This window comes from Bacillus rossius, chromosome 12 (genome assembly GCF_032445375.1).
Source record: "Bacillus rossius redtenbacheri isolate Brsri chromosome 12, Brsri_v3, whole genome shotgun sequence".
NCBI classification, from domain to species: domain Eukaryota; kingdom Metazoa; phylum Arthropoda; class Insecta; order Phasmatodea; family Bacillidae; genus Bacillus; species Bacillus rossius.
Genome location: NC_086339.1, coordinates 26,061,211 through 26,081,939, shown reverse-complemented (window position 1 = coordinate 26,081,939; position 20,729 = coordinate 26,061,211). Strand labels below are relative to the sequence as shown.

At 39.9% G+C, this 20,729-nt stretch overlaps 1 protein-coding gene across 1 annotated transcript in view; it reads left to right on the top strand.

Moving 5' to 3' along the window:
* The window catches only part of LOC134537748 (toll-like receptor 2), a 40,297-nt gene extending 23,501 nt beyond the window's left edge, over positions 1-16,796 (top strand). Inside the window, exons 2-5 of the mRNA XM_063378519.1 lie at positions 7,561-7,895; positions 10,724-11,897; positions 12,101-12,290; positions 13,036-16,796. Of these exons, the coding sequence (XP_063234589.1) occupies positions 7,561-7,895; positions 10,724-11,897; positions 12,101-12,290; positions 13,036-13,323 (1,987 nt within the window). The 3' untranslated portion in view covers positions 13,324-16,796. The remainder of the gene's footprint in view (positions 1-7,560; positions 7,896-10,723; positions 11,898-12,100; positions 12,291-13,035) is intronic.
* Positions 16,797-20,729: the final 3,933 nt, after the last annotated feature.

Below are 20,729 nucleotides of genomic sequence, written 5' to 3'. Positions count from 1 at the left end.
GGATCACAAAAAAACCCAGTAATGTTGCCACGGCATGCATCGAATATAGTTTTGCACGGAATGTGGTGCCAGTTCCAAGGCTGGAGTAATACAGAGGGCTGGCAAATGTAATATTAATTATAACTGGACTGCTAATTGAATGTTGATTGTACATTTGGAGTTGATTTTTGGTTGCAGGGTTGGTGTGCGAATATAAATTTCAGAAATGGATTCAACTGTAGGTGCAGGTATACAGCTATCTTTTGTACAGTACCAGGTAACAGAAGCAGGTGGGTAAGTCTGGACCATGGTTTGACAAGATGTTGTTTTGGGATAAAACACAGGGCTCTCATTGTAGGGGATGCTCATTTGAATCCTGGTCAGGCAATAATAATTTTGATTTTTCCGTGGTTGCTTACAATAGGCCATGGCCAAAACTTTCCCCCATCCTTCTTGTTCTTTGTTGTGTACGACTGTCTGTGATGTTAAGTAAGTATAATAAATCTATTAAAATTTGCTTATACAATAACCTACCGATTTTAATTTAAATAAATTCACATACATTATATATTAAATTACATTAATTTTAAATATATTTACATATATTTACAAATTGACATATATTAATTTGTAACCATTTATTGTAATAAATAATTAATAATGAATGTTAAAAAATTTCCAATTGAAAAATTATAGTGTTCATTGAAGAAATGTATATGCTTAGGATAAATTATGTGCATTTACTTACTCCAGCCTTCTTTTTTTATATTTAATTATTTGTTCCTTATTTCGTAATGACGTAGTGTTTGCAATCTTAAATTCACTTGCGTATTGCAAGGAAAAGAGTAGTTTAAAGTTAATCTTTAACACGGACAATGAATTTAATAATATTGAGTTGTATAGCAAGCTATATATTCAACTGAAATTTTTCATCCAAGTGAGTAAAAAAAATATTATTCCTGGGACACCATTTTTGTGAAATACGTAATAAAAACTACACTTTTGTGCCTGGGAAAACCTGTACGTTGGTTTATACAGTAAATTTAATTTTTATTTATAGTAAACAGATGTATGTAGGTCACCTTGTAACTGCTCTAACGTTTTGACTGCTCATTCTCTTTTAAAAAAATTAAAACTTGGATGGTAATTGCCGTATTTGCGTGGAAAGACTTAGGCTGTTGTTGCCCTAAGCACTCAGTCCATGGCGGCCGGATAGAGCCGCAGGATAGAGCTAAGTTCTGCTCAGTCCCGAAAAATTCCATCCGTCAGTCAAAAGTTTAACTTCGTACTTTCAACGGACGGACAGATGAAATGACCTCAAATGTCTGCAAGGGTCTTGCGTGACAAATTTTCTTATATTATTAGAAGTTCTTGGAGTTTGTTTAATTCTTTATATGGTTACATTTTTTAAACTATATTTGAACACTTTTTAAATGTTGTGTTTTGAAACAAATTTGTCCGATTCACAGAAGTGGTACCTCTGAAAAGGTTGAATAATATAATGTATAGCTTACATGAATGTCAAAGTAATATAATTATACAATATAAATTTTCTCTACAGTTAGCAGCATTTTTATAAGGGAAAATATTGTTGGCGGAGGAAAGGAGTTGTAAATCGCTCGGAAACTGACGGACGAACGGAAGACGAATAGACAAGCTACGGACGGACGCGACGGGCTATTATTGTAATTCCGGCTTTATTACTTTCACGTGCACGAACACAGAACTATGATGTAATCAGGAGTAGTTTCTACGTCATTTGAGTTGCTTTCTGCGGTGGAAAATACGTGAATTTGCTGGTTGTCTTTAACAGTTGGGTGAGGGGGGGGGGGAATTATGTTTGTTCGTTAAGAATCGTACATCTCTGGGGTTATGCGTTAAGGCTTAGAGGTAACCGGACCTCCGATGTTATAGTGGGCTACCGAACCTTTTGGAGCCAAATTTTGAGTCGTGCGTTAAAATTGGGATCGAACCCGCTACTCTCCCCGTATGAAACGCAACGCAATTACGTTGGAATCAAATCAGCTCGTGAGGTGCGATGCGATAGTCGCGTGAATAAAATATATAACTTTTTTCTAGCCGATTTTTAAACTTGTGACTTCAGGGTGACAATTGGGTGAGTGCTACAAACTTGTCGATTAGGAATCTTTTTTTTTTTTCCTTGGCGCCACGAGCGTTTATTTACAGAAACGTACGTGAGATTTTTTTTTCATAATGGTTATTGGTATAGTTCTTTTTCTGTTTACTTAATTTATTTGTGAAATCTAGAGTGTTTCTGACGTAAAACACTAGACAACTGTGGAGGAAGAGAGTGGATTTAATGAGATCTTTGAATGATGAGATTTAGACCGCTCTGCTTCAGCGCCGATGCCACGTGGAAACGTTGCAGCCATCTTCAGGGGCGATTGACCACAGGGACTTGATCAGAGCTTTGCTGCGAGCGGCCCTAAACAGTATCAATCTCCCTTTAAGATGACTGCATCGAGACGTGCCGAAACGTCGGGCACATCATTTCCAACGGCAGTTGCCTCAACTCAGAAGCCAAGAAGAAATTAATGACTGTGGCTACGACCTAGATGCTTTGTTGAGTAAAGGTGGGCGTACGATTGAAAATTAAGAATCAGTCAGGTGCTTAAGGTATGCCTGTGTATATTTTGTAAATGATTTACGATTGTCGTGTAGGTGTCTTGATGAGTCGTGCGCGAATCAATTGACAGAAATTTTTATATTTTATAAGAATTATACAAAGCACATAGTACATTAAAACGTATTGTTGGTGCGAAATAATGTTCCCTTGTATTAAGAAAAGAGTGGGAAATAAGGAATTATTAGCATAATGTCAAGAAACGATGAGATACTCGAAATAAAATGACACAAAATTTAAAAAAAAATGTTCTTAAGAAATCTTTATTTTTGTTTCATGGTTTCGGGAATTGATTATACTAATGTGTTTCTGGTTAATTGTTGCTATTAGGTCTATATGAACGAATACAAATGCTTGAATATATTTTTTTTAACTTACGGCCATTTTATTTTGGCTCGAAATAGATGAATACTGTACGATTACTAGATTACGAAGCTAAAATGAGGCATGTGTCTTGGGATTTAAAGTAGGTACCTAACCAATGTCACCATGATAGAAATGCTTCAGTGAACAAATCATCAATTGGCCACGATTCCTAACCGAAATGCACTTCAAAAAGCAGACAATACCTACAAATAAATTTAAAAAAAAAAAATAGCTTGAATGACGTGGTTGAGTTTTCGACCCTTTATCATTGGCTGGAATATACGAACACTATGTAATTCAAAAATAAAATGTAAATTCGCAGAGGCACTTAAAAGCATGATGCTCATCTACGTACAGGCAAAGTTAACAGTATGTAATCGGTGTTTTCAATCGTAAACCCACCTTAGCTAAGTACGCATGAGTATTTCCGTGGAGCAGTCCGCTGGCGAGACAGCGCCGTTTCGCAACGTTCGAAGAGCGCGTGGTTAGTCACCGACTGCGCTCACGCCTATGGACTTGACAATCGCATAAGTCGCTTGTAGATGCGCCACTCTGGAGCGGCGGATCCCAATGGTTTTTTTTTTTCTCGGTAACGCAGTGCAACGAAGGTGCTGCGCCGGGTTGGGTTTATTGTTGAGTTGGGAGGGGGGAGAGAGATGGTCAAGGTCGTGACTTTGCCGACGCCCGCGTCACTTTGATTTTCCTGGTCGTTGTTACGCGCACGGCGCTGACTTCACGATTGCGTGCTGGTTCCAAGGCCAAAAGCAGCCACTGACTGACGCCGCGTGTTCAGATCTCACCGTCCACCAGCCATAGCGAGCCTCATTCTTTGCTTTTGCAGCGCGCGTTCAAATGGCCACACAGAAAGCTACGCTATTATCTCTATGTTCGCTATGTTTGCTGCGCCAGGTGGCCAGACAGGGATAGTCTAGTTCGCGATGTCTGAGAGACGCGTGCCGTGGGATTCTAGGTGATGATTCCGACTATGATGATATTCCTGCTTGCTCTCACAGCATGCGAACGTAAAATTAAACGGGATCATTAATTTAATTCGAAAACAAAAGAATTTGAAGAATCTCATAATTTGACGAAGCAGTTGCTAGTGAGGACGAAACCAGATTTATGGATTATTTCAGGATAAAATCAACTCACGTTTGATAGCATTTCCCGTGGAATCAAATCGCAAACGTTGTCCTGCATATCCTACCTGCTATATTCTTCCATCGATTTATTCCATAAACATGGATATTTTCGTAATCTTTCAGTTAACTTTTCTGTCGACTTGTCTATTTAAAGCACAATACCGAGAGGAATTAAACCTCATAAAAAGGAAACGCAGAAGTACAACACGGTTCTGCGAGATTTTTTTTTTTTACCATGCATGCGCGAAGTCAGTGACGTTTTAGAAAAATAGCCTGGAACCAAACACCTGACAACGTCATAAACATAGCGAACATAGCGAGCATAGCGCCCTGTGAGGCCGTAGCTTTACTCTTTCCAAAATGGTGACGTTTGTTTAGCTGAAAAAACGCAATATGTACATATATTTGTTTACTTGCATATTTGTATAATTCCTGTTTGGACAGAATCGCGAAGGAGAAAATTTGCGCAATAAAGAGTAGTTTTTTTTTCCTTGTCTGTAACATATTAACTCTCGGTATACGGTAGGAGCAATTTCGTGAATACGACGGAAGTCAAGGAACGGAAATGTGTAACAAACACGGTGCTGCTATCTATGGCGGATGGCGCCAACAAAAGTTTACAAAGCCTGAGGGAATCTTTAAAGTATTAACAACTTAATGAAATTTAACATGATGGACAGCATTATAATAAAAATCATTGTTGAAAATCATATCCACAGCAGGGGTTTAGTCTTTTTTCGCTTTCATCGGAGCCTTTTCATTATATAGTTCAAAATTTCGGTCTGCAATGGACTGCTTGGTCATCCGCTCTCTGACTTGTGCGTAAAGGCTTCTCCGCACTTTATGTACGTGCCAAAGTTGTTCTTAGGGCTTCCTTGTTTGTCGTAAGAATTAAAGAAAAAAAATTTAAGTAAACGATTTCTCTTTAAGTTAAACTCAATTTTTTTTAGCGTAGATTTTACCAATGCCCTTATCATAAAGTGCAGAATAATCTCTGATAGGACATCTAGAATAATAATTCGTAGAAACTTCCTGAATGGCATTTTTTTTTTAAAAAAAGCACATTTTACAAGTTGCCGTTAAACAGTACTAAAATGGGATATGAACGTGCCGTAAGTTCTAGGAAGGGTTTTTTTTATGGTCTCACTGGTTTACCTTGAAAGTGCTTCGGGGTATAGATTAAAAAAAAAAACTTTGAAGGCCATGGCTTTGACTGCAGTCACCTACCGGGAAGAGATACTGCACGACAAGCTTCAGTGCCTGACATAACACTTGCTGCTCTCTCTCTCTCTCTCTTGCTCTCTCTCTCTCTCTTGCTCTCTCTCTCTTGCTATCTCTCTCTTTCTCTCTCTCTCTTTCTCTCTCTCTCTCTCTCTCGTTGCTCTAAGCAGCAGTTGGAGCACGCACGCAGGCGTCGTCCGAACGTGTTCTGTTAGTCCTCTCTTGTCACACGTCCGCTGCGCTGTTGCATAGTTACAGATTCCTCAGCCCGCGGTACAACCCTTCATTTTCATAACAACTCCCGACAAAACTCATTTGCACGAGAGATACTTGTTTGTCTGCTGTCAACAATTGTATTTGTTCCAGTCAGGATGTTTCTACGAGTCGACTAAACTATACGATGTGCAGTTTTAATAAGGGGGAGGAGATATAGAGACAAAGAAAGGAACAAAAAGCACAATATCGTTTTCAATTTTTTTATACAATAACTTAAAACCCAGAAATGACAGATTTACCAAGGCCATAACATAACGTGTATTGCCGATATTACTACATTTTTAGTCTATATCAAAACTAAATCAGTACCAAACGCCAAAAGACTTTATAGGGAAATATATTGTTAGTAACTGGTCATTATTAATTGCAGATATTCCATTAAATTATAAACTGTGCTTTCACGACGCCCAGTTTTTAAAATCAAACGATAGAAAATTATGTCCCAAAAAAACTTTCGATGTCAAGTGGCGCATTTCGGTTCCTGTCTCTCCTCTTAACGCCAGATTGTAATACACGAGAGGGTTGACTGAAACTGTAAAATATTTTGCACCGGTGTCTGGCTACCAATAGTATGGGCCGTCATAAGAAACGTAAGATGATGTATGTGTGCATGTGTAAGTTATTTGTACTACTAGTTGAAGGGTAATTTTGTTAAAATTGCTGCAAATTAAAACTTTTTTTTTTTCAAAAGAAGGTTAAGTTTAGATTTTAAAGCATCATATTATTACGGGGATGATATTCGTTACTTTATTTGGGTGCAGGAAATCGCGTTATTTTTAAATACCAAACATTACCTGATAGTTAAAGTAATTTTTGCATGAGACGTTAAATAAATACACGCCATTATTTCATCAGTGTTTAAATTAACATGTTTCCATCAGACGACACCTCTTACCAACAGGTGCATCGCCAAACAGTCTTGTGATTGGCAAAAATTGGGCACTTGTGGAGACAAAAATTCCCAAACTTTAATATTTTAAGTAATTTTTGCATGGAGACGTTAAATAAATACGAGGGCTGTTTTTTTTCAACATCCGAAAGGCTATATAAAAAAAGGAAATTTACGTAACATAGTAATTCTACCACCAAAAGTACAGTAGGGTCTTACTTATTTTAATACATAAAAGCCAAAACTATCGAGGCATTTGTCATATCGTAACACAAGCTTATCTATGCATGTTTCGAAGAAGTTAGCCGCCAGTGAATAGAGATAACAGGACAAGTGCCTTGATCTCCCGCTCCCTCACAACACCACTGTGAGGCGGGTGGACTAATCGCGCGGCGCACTGGCTCCCGCGTCAAGAATTATCGCAAGAATATGAATAATGAGGCACAATACTCCGCACAATTAGTCCACCTGCCTTACAGCGGTGTCGTGAGTGAGCGGGAGATCAAGGCACTTGTCCTGTTATCTCTATTCACTGGTAGCTAACTTCTTCGGAACATGCATAGATAAGCTTGTGTTACGATATGACAAATGCCTCGATAGTTTTGGCTTTTATGTATTAAAATAAGTAAGACCCTACTGTACTTTTGGTGGTAGAATTACTATGTTACGTAAATTTCCTTTTTTTATATAGCCTTTCGGAGGTTTAAAAAAAAACAGCCCTCGTACATGCCATTATTTCATCAGTTTTTTTAAATAACATGTTTTCTTCAAACGACACCTCTCACCATCAGGTGCATCGCCAAACAGTCTTGGTGATTGGCCAAAATTGGGCACTTCTGGAGGCGTAACTTGCTTTAAAACAGAAATCTCTTGTATGATGGCCACGGTGCGTTCCGAATGAGTTCACCTGGAGCTGGTGTTTTTTTGGCGACATTCTTGGTAGCCTCGCATGGCAGGTCCCGCGGCAGTCTGTGTCTCGCGGCTGGTGATGGCGGAGCGGTGGTTGTACGGCACACGCGTGAAAGGTGTCGTTCCCTTCGCAGGAGCGTCGCCGCGTGCGCGGAGAAGGTGCTGGTGGCCGAGCAGGTGCTGAGGCCGGAGCGCGACAGGAACCCCTACCAGCCCGACTACTGGGACGAGGTGAAGGAGGTGAACGTGGACCTGCTGAAGGAGCGCGACGGCAGGCTGCGGCTGGACCTGAAGCGAGAGTTCGACGTGTCCGCCACCAACTACCTGGTCCCCTTGGTGGGCACCCACCAGCTGGTCGAGCTGCGCGTGTCCGGGATGAACCTGTCGGCGACCTGCGAGCAGCTGAGCAACGTCTCGGCACTGCGCATCCTCGAGCTGCCCGGCGACGACATCGAGGTGTTCCCGCCAGGTATGGCACATCCTCCCCCTTATCCTCTATACCACCCATCTCATGCCTTGAGTCCAGGAGTATTTCATCCAACCATCCTGACTCACATGGTATGGCACCCCCATGTTCTATACCACCCATCTCATGCCTTGAGTCTAGGAGTATTTCATCCAACCATCCTGACCCACCGGGTATGGCACCCCCATGTTCTATACCACCCATCTCATGCCTTGAGTCCAAGAGTATTTCATCCAACCATCCTGACCCACATGGTATGGCACCCCCATGTTCTATACCACCCATCTCATGCCTTGAGTCCAGGAGTAACTCGTCCAACCATCCTGACTCCATTCTCTTCTGACTTCCCCCGCAACCGGAAAAAGTAAATTCTAGGATGGTTCCTTAAGAGTAGACTAGTGATGACCAACTGGAGGCTCACTGGTAGATCCGGCCCGCTACATACAGGTGTTCCCACCAGATAGGGCAGCCCCTGGTTCTATCACCCATATCATGCCTAGTGTCCAGGAGTAACACGTCCAACCGTCCTGACTCCATTCTCTTCTGACTTCCCCTGCAACCGGTAAAAGTAAATTCTAGGATGGTTCCTTAAGAGTAGACTAGTGATGACCAACTGGAGGCTCACTGGTAGATCCGGCCCGCTACATACAGGTGTTCCCACCAGATAGGGCAGCCCCTGGTTCTATCACCCATATCATGCCTTGTGGCCTTGTGTTCAGCAGTAACTCGTCCAACCTTCCAGACTATTCTCTTTTGACTTCCCCCGCAATCGGTAAAAGTAAATTCTAGGATGGTTCCTTAAGAGTAGACTAGTGATGTCCAACTGGAGGCTCACTGCTAGATCCGGCCCGCTGCATACAGGTGTTCTCACCAGATAGGGCAGCCCCTTGCTCTATCATCCATATCATGCCCTGTGTTCAGCAGTAACTCGTCCAACCTTCCTGACTATTCTCTTTCGACTTCCTCCGCAACCGGTAAAAGTATTTCTAGGATGGTTCCTTAGAGTAGACTAGTGATGACCAACTGGAGGCTCACTGGTAGATCCGGCCCGCTACATACAGGTGGTCCCACCGGGCGAGGAACCCCCCGTTCTTCACCATCCATCTCATAGGTTTGGTAAACTCGCTGTCCCTTGAAACCTAGGATGTTTTTAGAGTTGGGAGCAAATGAACCTAGGTCAGAAAGAGTTTGTAATTATCATATGGGCGAATAGAATGACTTGCATTATTGTTTATCTATACCTGGCACAAAATTACAATAAAGATTCGTCTGAACGAGGAACTGCTGTATTGGGAATACATAATATCATGCCAGAAGATAGAAAGTGGTTTCTGGTGTTTATGGGACTATGATTTGGTGGCTTACTCAGTTGTGGCTTACCAGTCGTGACGAATCGGCCATGTTTGGGCGCGTCCGCCGCCTCATTGACTATGATCAGGAGGTTGGCGACCATTTTAATGAATCCTCATTCGCCATTTTGGAATCTTTTTTTTAAAAATCTGTAATTATTTAGCTAGAAATTTGGAAAAAAATTCTAAAATCTTCAAAAAATTGCTTATTAACTATTTATAGATCATATTGATTTCTGTCCTTGAATTATGCAAAAAAAATTAAATTAAGGCCAATAAAATATTTAATAAAATATGGCGAAAAATTCCAAAAACTGCTTAAATTCCTCATTCACCAGCCGTCAGTAAGCTAACGATGTCATCTTGACCGCTATCTTGGAAATTGTTAACTATTAACCTAGAAATTCGGGAAATTCCAAACATAAAAATAGTTTGTTAAAATAATGATTGATTAGATCGATATCCGTCCTTGATTCATTCCTTACTTACGAAAAATTCGTGGCTCGGTCACTTCCGTGACCTCCGTGACTTTCATTGCGTGCTGGTTATTTTATAGTGACCTCGTTGTCGACATGTCAAAACAAAATATTTACCTACCCACACAGTTTTCTAGAGAACTGGGTTCAAATCCCTGCCTAACCAACTTGATTTCGCTTTTCCAACATTTTTCCTTAAACCACTCCTAGATAATGCTTGAATGTTTGCTTCACCATAGGCCATGATAAGATCCTTTCCGAACTTCCTGAAATACAATAAGCATGTCCATCTCCAAATATTATATTTTCTAAGAGATATAAATCCAAATTAGTTTATTTATTCCAGTGAGCTACATTAATATATGGCAATTTACTTCATTTTTTTGGGTTTTCTCGCAATCACGGGAGGCAAATGATGTGATGGTTCCTGACTGTACTCTGTAGCTGACACTTTCCCCAATTTTCTTGCACAGTTTAGTGACTTCTTCTGTTTTCAAGGCTTACAAGATAAGATGTTATGACTCCTGCACTAGTAAAATAATTCGCAACTATTCAAGCACTCCTTGAAAACATTATATTAATTAATTTGATGGTTTATGTTGTGCAGTTATTTTGACATTATTATTTTTTGTTCCATCAATGATATTTATTACTATCACCACTATCAAAACCAACCCTACAATCTGTTGTATAAGTATTCGCGTGTGTGTATGTGTGTGTAATGACATGCACTATATCTTGAAAGAACCTTGCTGGTTGAAGTTAATGTTAATTCGTTTTCACTGAAGCCTCTTTTCTGTCCAATGGCTCTTTTGTGTTCCAATCACAATGATTTCGGTGTACGATCCTACAACAAGTAGAATCCTAATCTCTGGCAGATATTACTGCTTCTGAGTGTACAGTTGACAGTTTTCACTTTAATAATCGTTCTTATTATTATAAATTAAATTTATTAAGTTAGTTAGATAATGTGCCTGCGGTTTAAAATATGTTTTTTTTCTTTCAGAAATTTTCCACCGGCTAACACACCTGGAGAAGCTGAACCTTGCGAACAATAAACTCCAAAACATTTCAGAAGAAATTTCACTTTTGAGCAACCTGATAAGTTTGGATCTGTCAGGAAATCCCTTGAACACTAGTAATACCAGCATGGACAACTTATCTAAATCACTTAAGTCTCTTAGTCGTCTTAAATGGCTGTTTCTATCGCGTATAGATTTTAGGAGTTTAAACACACTGCATCCTCTGCTTGGGAATAGTGGCGTCAAGTTGTTGGGGCTCGATTTAAGTTACTGTGGCTTGACTTCAATTAGCACCGAGGATGCTGCCGAGATTTTTCGCGCACAGACAGATTTGGAAATTCTGAATTTGGCTGGAAATAATTTTCTCCAACTTTTTCACGGTCGTTTCTCCCCCTTGCACAAACTAAAGGTGCTGAATTTGTCTTCGTGCGGGATGAAAGATTGCGCCGAGTTAGAGTTCAGTCCGAAGAACGTGATCACAGATCTGGACATGTCCCACAATAATCTCAACCTTTCCAAACGAATCATTTCTTCGGGGTGCGTCATTAAACTGGACTTGTCCAGCAGCAACATTATCCAGTGGTCCGATCCCAACATGTTCGTCGTCAAGAACAACGCGCCAAAGTGCTGGTCGAATGGTTCCGCCAATGGAGGTGCGTCGACGTCCGTGAGGAACCTGGATCTCTCCTACAACCGCATCAGCATGCTTACGCTAGAGATGATGGAGTCGCTGCAGCGTTTAGCGTTGGTCGACCTGGGAGGCAACCCGATCGACTGCAAGGACTGCCGCTTCCCGGACCTGCAGGGCTGGGTCTGGCAGACCCGGAGAGATGGCCGCCCGCTCCTCGTCAGCGGGGGAGAGCGACGCGTGTACTGCTCCAAGCAGGGGAACCACTCCGGAGCGGCGGCCACCGATGTGACCGAACACGCCTTCAACTACACGGCCTGCGACTTCAAGGAGTCCGTCAACTACGGCCTCGTCCTCGGCATCCCGCTGGCGACGGTCGCGGTGCTGGTGGCGTGCGTCTTCGTCCTCATGTACGTCTACCGGTTCGAGCTCACCTACCTCATGCACCTGGTGAAGATGAAGAGGCGGCGGTCGTCGCTGATGAGCATCATGTCGCAGGACTTCCAGTACGATGCCTTCGTGTGCTACAGGTAAACTTTCTTTATCTTGTCTTAACACTGCCCTTTTTTCTGATGTTTCGCTCCGATGGTCACATGACTCAAGCGCTTCAGCAAAAATCTTTAGAAGGTTCGTTTGTAAACTAAACAAAGCTCATTAACAGTTCTCCAATCTCCTAGCTTGCACTGTGTCCACCTGAGGAGCTCTTTACCAACCACTGTGTGATGTCGCGCAGTGGTTCGGACCGGGCGTGGGTGATTGGCAAACTGCTGCCGAGGCTGGAGCGACATCCCACCAACTACCGGCTGTGCCTGCACGAGAGGGACTTCGTGCTGGGCTCCTTCATCACCAGCAACATAGTGACGTCGATGCAGAACAGCCGGTTCACCATCGTCGTCCTCTCCAACGGCTTCGTGAAGAGCCAGGTACGTACATTTTTCATTTTATTTTATTGTAATATATTTAAATATCAATGTGAAATTACAGGTGTTATTTTAAAAATAGTGCATTTACAATAAAACAATTTTACCACTGCAAAACAGTTTTCGCAGTAACACTGGGTTCGGATTCTTATCCAGACTTTATATGGTTTTTGTATCTCCAACAGGTTAAATTATTTGTAAACCGTTCCCTGAATAGCTTACCAGTTTTAACTGCACACATTATTAAGCATAATAAAACAAAATAAAATCCAATTGTTTTATATATTCGATTATTTTTTCCATGGTTAAAAAAATCATACTTGGATTTAACATCAATTAAAATATATCATTATGGGCCGATTGATTCACATATTCAAAAACAACCATAGCCATGTGTTTTACAAAGTTACTATATATTTCTTGTAGTACTACACAAAAGGAATCTTTTTGTAAAAGTACAGATTTTTTTTTCCGCGCACAACATGTGCACCATTCATCATATATTACTAGCTGAAGTACCCTGGTTGTTGCCAGACCTCACTATATGACCGTGCAGCGGATATTGAGAAATGACACGAACTCACTGTAATGTGTCTATGACCTTAGCTCCTCACAATTATATGTAGTCTGTGTCGCTCCCCGGCTATACGCAGTAGATCATGTCGATCCGTTGTCCCTCCGTTTCTGCGCGAGAGAAGAAAAGACGTATCGCCATTCGTGATGACGGTGGGGTTTTGCGTGTGCGCAGTGGTGCCGCTGGGAGCTGGAGATGGCCAACCACAAGCTGTTCGAGGACGACAGCGACTTCCTGATCCTGCTGGAGCTGGAGCGGCTGGACCGCGGCGCCGTGCCGCGCCACCTCAAGTACCTGATGGACACGCGCACCTACCTGGAGTGGCCGGCCGACGAACCGGGCGAGAAGGAGCACGAGGAGGTTTGGCAGCGGCTGGAGGCCGCCATGGGGCGAAGCCTGTCCAGCCGCCAGCTGTCCGGGACAGACCGCCGCCCTCGGGGACAGCTCGCCGTCGAGGGCTGAATTTTGCTGAATTTGTCTTCGTGCGGGATGAAAGATTGCGCTGAGTTAAGGGTTCCGCCTACCTGGTCACACAGACGGTGCGCAGAGCTTCAGGAAAAACAACGCGATGAGTGGGGTATGTTTACGAAAAGCATTCAAGAGTTCGCTGAGGCCCGAAAAGTACTTTTAATTTTGGATCATGTTTTTAAACTGTATTTCTAGAAGAGTTAAAATGGCCAAAACGCATGTTTTCAGAGTAATTTTTAGGCGTAAAACAACCAGTTACAGATTATTAAAAGCACTTAAGGAACTTGCATTACACCTTTATCTTCATTTATCGGCCATATAATGTTGCGGTCACCGCTCAAATTTCACAGTTATCCTGTGACGACGAGAAGACTGCGCGTCAATTCAGAGCCTTGCGCTTAGAGGCGATACCGCGCTATAAATACCGTCGAGCGTCGCATTTATCATCCCGCCTCACTAACACACATACACCCCTGACGAGGCGGGCCCCTTAAGAGTTCAGTCCGAAGAACGTGATCACGGATCTGGACATGTCCCACAATAATCTCAACCTTTCCAAAACGAATCATTTCTTCGGGGTGCGTCATTAAACTGGATCTGTCCAGCAGCAACATTATCCAGTGGTCCGATCCTAACATGTTAGTCGTCAAGAACAACGCGCCAAAGTGCTGGTCGAATGGTTCCGACCAATGGAAGTGCGTCGACCGGTGGGACCGCCGCACACGACAACCCCGAGACCCCCGCGCCCTCGTGCGTTCCTGCGGGACCTGCTCCGCGGACGGAGCGGAAAAGTGCAAACCACGGCGCTTGCCATCCGCGCCAAAAGTTCACAAAGACCCAAGGGAAACAAGATGGGCAGTATTTCAACACGATCCCTTCTCGAAAATCAGGTCCAATTCTGTTTATTTTTCCTTTTCAAGTCTTTATCGCTTTTATCGGAGCCCGTTTCCATTGTATAGTTCAAAACTAATCACTCTGCAACTCGAATGTTTTGACAGTCGACGTAGCTGCTCCGCCAGCGTCTAAAAATGTACTTAGTTGAAAAAAAACGATTTCGCGCGCGTGCGTGTAGTTATATAGCACGCTAGGCTTCTTTTTAAAAGAATTCTACGTTGAATTTCGTGCCAGAGTTTCGTATTGTGAACGTTTTATTTGTTGCAACGTGGGAATGCAACATGAATTTTGCTCGTTACCGAGGTTGGACGTTAACAAGTCTCTGGCGAATATACTGGAAGACTCGCCCACGTGGATCGATATGCTTGCTTTATGTAAATACGCAAGGTCATTTTCCGCCTTAATGTTTTATATGAAAGCAGAAATAATATATATTATAAGTTTCTGGCGAGTAGCATTGTGTTGCTTTAATTTTCACGTTTCTCGGCGTGTGCACAAAAGCCACTAGACTCGTGGTGGTTTTCAGCAGGGGTCCAAAAAAATACGTATTACCTTAAAGGCGGAACAACTCAAAAGAGACTTTTTTTTGCATGGAACCTTATAGACCTTAAATATAATAGGCTACTTCTCCTAAGAATAGATTCTCTTAAATAACTAGTCAAGTCGGAGTCGATAAATGGCCACTCCAGCCTTGTGCTGGGAACGTCAGCACAGTTGAGCTCCATTACGTGATTTTTCCTTCGATAGATTTTCCTTCACAGTCAAAATGGCTGAAAGTTGTTATGTCACCAATTCTACATTCATTAAATTATTAAAAATCTTAGCACACATGCTTTAACTGCTTACAAATTTAAGCTCATGTAATTTCATCATTAGGCAATCAAATTGTAAGTTCTTCGCAATAAGTCCACAGATGTAAGAACCCTGCACGACAGTTGAGTGGAGAGTGACTACATTATGGAAAGTCAGAAAAAAACCAGGGGAATGTCAGGGAAGATGTTATTAGCCAGGTAAAGTCAGGGAAATTACCTGAAATACTCTGAAGTCATGTAAAGCCCCCCTTTCATCTGTCATCGCCCAGAATGTGAAAGCATTTTTTTTTTAGATTATTCTTTAGTGTAACATACACAACATAAAATGGCTTATGCAAGGTTCTGCCTGAATTTTAAAGAAATAAAGTTATTGGAGAGAAAACTAGGCCCAATGTGTGTGTGTGGGAGGGGGGGGTGTTGGTAACTGTATTTTAGTTCTTTCATAAAAATTTTAAATATTTAAATTGTTATTATCCCAGGAAATTAGTAATTTTGGTTACGGATGGTCACAGCTGTCCATTGCGGAAGGAAGTTCGTGCCTAATGGCCCGGCCAAAAAAGGGCAATTAAAAGAAAAAAACTAGCGCAGGCATAACGTTTTGCAGTCTAATGAGCGATCAGATTTTTTTTTTTTCGCGAAAAAAATGCTTCGTCTTACTGATGACGCTTCCAAGCGTCACCCTTAGTTCTCTTAAAACAACACGCCTGAAAGACGTAATTTATCCCTAAATGCACGTGGTTCTTAAAACCCTTCAGCCAAATCTCTGTTGATAAACTGCACGAAAATACAATTCAGTTTGTATGGAAACTGTTGATGGTAAATGCAGACAGGTTATTTGTTATACACCACAAAATTATATTTAACTGCAAGTTTCGTTAATAAAAATAATTTACAAGTTATAAGTTCTAATTATTTTAGTCTATATTAGAATGATTGATCTGCAAATCATGTAATATAATCCCATTTAGTCGTTTGCAAGTTTTGACAATGAATTTGTGTACCTGAAGTATTTTTTGAAAATTTTAAATATACATTCATATACAGTTAATTTTTTACTCTCTCTCTCTTGTTCTCTTAATAAAATTAATTTTATTGAACTGCACACAGGCGTATTAATACACTCAAGAGTAATTAATTGCAAATAAATGGTTGTGCAAATTGTGCTTTACAAAATTATGTCAAGTTTTTTTTTATATTTGACGGATTATAAAGACTGATATATTGTAAATAATATTTGTATATGTACTAGAGCAGCTGGAGATATATATGTATATACATAGTTTATACCTAGGTTTTACATGGACCTACTGTTAATTCATATAGTTTAGTTGAATTAATTAGAAATACAATTAGTTTAAAGTAGGTATTTTGCATATTAAAAAGTGTTGTGTATATTTCACATTTGTTGTAATAAATTGTTTTAGGAAAACTAAAATTATTTCTTCTTGTAAAATATCCCACTACAATTGAATAAGTTAAAACGCATCATAAAACAAATGAAATCCTTACATATCTTGAGGTATGACGAAAAATGTTGTCCAATGTAGGCACCATCATGCCAAAGTATGTGAAGTGAGCAATAAGGACACAATTCACAAACAACTATTTTCGTAATAGGTGACCAACAGAAGCCATGTCTAATTTACTAAAGAATTTTTTTTTGATCATGATACAAAAAAATGTAATAACGTTGAAAGACTGAAAAACATGCTTCAAATGACATAAGTATGCTAGGGCATACTAAATAAAAAAAATCCTTCTTAAAATTTGGTGTATGATTCACTTAACCTTCCTCTGCTACAAACAAACGTAATAATATGAAATGTAGAAAATTACTACAAATACATCAGATCTGAAAGGATTGAATAAGGTTTTTTTGTTTAATTCCATAATAAATAATATTTTATTCAATTTTGTTTTTTTTTAAATGTTGTGATTACAGTTGAACCAAAATATAAAAATGCTCAAAACAAACACACACATATATAGGAAAACTAATTATTAAAATATTTATATAAAGACGAGAAAATTTAACAAGAAAAGACAACCATAACAACTTAAATCAACTCATCAAACAAGGAACTTTAAATACGAATTGGATATTAGTTCTACTTCCATTATTGTCTATAAATACTCTTGATTAAAAAAATATTAGTGACGATTACCTGGAAGTATGGCAAAGCTCCGTTGCAAACGGTAATCGAAACTTGTTGCTGAAGGACATAATCGGAAAATCATTAGGCTGGGTGAATTGTTGCTGATTATCGTAGCACATTTTGTTTAGGCAAGTGGAGTTCCATATAAATTTTGGATGGAAAAATAATTGTCACTTAACACTTACTTTAACAAACAACATACAGGCTTCCTTAATTCTGTATTAATCCTATGTTAATATTATAAATTTAAAAAAATAAAAGGGGTAATTTACTATTATATTTTGAGGTGGTTCCAAATAAGATCACTAAAGATTAAAATTCTTCGTATATTTTTAAGTGTTTGTGACCATTAGCATGAAATACTCAATGCTGTTGTACGAAACCAAACCATGCACAAGAATTTGTTAAAACATGACATTATTGATACCCTAGACGTATTTTTAAGAAATATTTCGTCATTCTTGCTACTCGAACTCGACATTCACAATAGATAATATTTTCATATCTGTAATCGAATTTGATTAAAACAAATAAAATATTCACACAGACGTATACCCGTACGTATTTTCCTACAAACTGCGCGTTTCTCAACACTCAGTTATTTTTACGACGTTACCGTTCAAACGGAAAGGTACGGGACAGGTCGCAAATCTCCGATAAATATCTTGTAGCAATATTTAAAGTATTTGTAACTACCATCAATGGTCGGGGGGGGGGGGGGGGGGAGTGTATGATTTATTGGTTTATTTAGGAATGGGATGAAAAAATGTTACACTGATGCTATTTGAAAATAACATACCCGCAGCTGATTTTAATCGATTTAACCTGTTGAAAGAAAAATTCGTACAACATTAACACCAGTCTTATAACGGACGATCGTTTGAATGTTTCTTGACGTGTAACTTAAACGCTTCAGAAACAAAACAAACTTTCACAGGTAGGGGGGGGAAGTATTACTTTTTTCCTATCAGAAATTATAAACTAGACACCGAGATTGAAATGCCGACTACGTTAAGAAATTCCCATTGATCGCCAGAATCGAGGAGCAAGCCGCAGCGAACGCCTTTAATGCACGCGATTAGCAGTACTCTTATGAGAAGCTGGTTGCATATCCTCAGGCTGACTTCGAGCTGGCTCGTGAGGGCTAAGTGTAATGGTTTACGTCGCATGACCATGCTAATGTACGTTACGCGCATGGATTAAAAAAACTATCGCATTCCTCTGGGATGGACTTCACAGTCATACTCAGGTAAATGTAACCTGTTCATTAGCTTCTCACCCGAGAGATGTCTTTAACGGATTGCTCGTGATACGATACTTTATTGGTCGAGAGTTCCGTTGGCTCAAAAATAATCCATGTAAACTCTAGGCCAATCACAGAATCAATCGAAATAATACCACGCATGCTTCTCGTTTTTAATAATGGGTGCTCTTGGTGTTCATAAATTTTCACGCTTGGGTGTTTCCTATCCTTGTGTTGACTCGCAAACAAATGACAGCTGACGCCTACAAGGTACGTGACCCGTAATACAAGATAGTGGGACTGGCTGCGCATCTTCAGGCAGATTTGAAGTGCGTTTCTACTTGGACAGATCCGTTAGAGAGAAAAAAAACAATACCTGTTTTAGAATAAAGACTTGATATTTAAATTAAGTTTTTTTTTCTTATTTACCATTCTGAGATCAATTAGCTGACGCTTCTTTAGGGGAAGCTTACTCCAAATGATTAACTTGTATTAAGGTTCGCGAACACTGCTAATTTGCTGCAGCAATTAAATAGATCAAAATTGGGTCACAGAAGGTAACGTGAATTTTATTTCAAATTATTAATAATAATTTTTTTTACACTATTAGATTAATCACATTTATTTAAAATAAGCCAAAAAGTTGCTTATACATTGAGGTAATAACTAGTGTCTGATAAACAAAAAAGTTATCTTCATCATATATTGAGAATATCAGTATTAACATTTTTGTTTTGGGTTTTTAAACAATTTTTTCCAGTGAAAGTGTGTATTAGAAGTAGTTTTTTTTTTGTAATATCAATTTAACTCGGTTTTTTCATTAATCAAAATATGGATTGGTGACACATTTAAATTACCTCATTCGAAACTAAATAGGTGTTTATTTTATTTATATCGTGATTAAAATTTTTATATATCTACAAAACAATGTTACGTATTTTAATACATTTCTAGAGAGTCCTTTTATATATTTCTTATAATTATTAACTGTTCAATAATATTAACACAATTACAAAATCTAAACTGCCCACTGAATAACCATGATCTTACACTAGTGTTTATATGATTTTTTTATTATATAGAATAAAATAATTCACTCACCTTTTGATACATTAAATTACCCGTAGGTGGTACAGAAATATCTTTAAATATACAAGTTTAAAACAACTGATACAAGACGTTAGTTCAGTGTTAACAGTTATATGGTACGCTGTATATAGTTGAGGGGAAATTGTTTCCAAACCGCACACGATTTTCAAATTGATTATTTATTTTCAATTTATAATAAAATGTTATCAGGACATTGTTTTATTTTGGAATAGATTGAAAAATGATAACAAAAACGTATGCGATACTTTTTTTTTATAATTTTTATAAAGTTCGGCCATTAAAAAAGTCACAAGTGTAACCATGTTAAATCTTAACAAATTATTATCTGGAATGGAACTTACCCCGTTAACTCTATTAACAATTTAATTTGGTCGCAGGTAAATTCTGCATGGACGAAGGGAATAAACGAGAACCCTGTCAGAATGTACTAGGGCTTATGTGGAGTAAGCACTTCCCCATCCCCCACATCCACCGACTATCGCCACAAAAACCACGCGCCACGTAAGCACAGAACGGAACAGCTTGCCCCTGCACTATCGCACGGATACCCCCAAATCTCCGGCCACTGGCCGATGCCGGATAAGTCCAAAAGCCCAGTGAAGAGAGCGCGAGCTGCTGAAGACAGTTGCTACGCCACCTGGTGTGACTTGCGGAACTTCACAGTGAAAGGCATGTGACCTGGTCATTCAACCACAGTGGCTTCAAGAGGAGACAAAACACAAGGGTACACGAGTAGGTGTTCCTGACAATACAACTAGTTGCACTGTCGTCAGAATAGCTAGCTGCAAGTGCTTACTTCAGTTGGTTTTCATTTTTATCCGTCATGGTTTACATTCGATCATAAACTATTTTTTTTTCTGTTTAAAACACGTTAAAGCCTAGTGTTAAGGCACTATTTGCTGATAGAAACGTGTAGAGGTAAAAACATAGGTGCTTACGGGTACATTGTTTTGCACAAGTTTCTTTTTTTAAATACATTGAGACTAATAAGTTCCTGAATCAATGTGTTATTGGAGACCTGCGTGATTCGTTTGTATTGACGGAGTTGTTATATTATCTGGAGAGGGGTAATCAGCGAGGTGATAACAGGGGCGATATCGAGACGGGACGGCCAGCAGAGGTCCGCGAGACGGTGTTTCGGGCAGAAGGGGGGCGCGTGTTCTGGCGATGCGGGCGATGCGACGG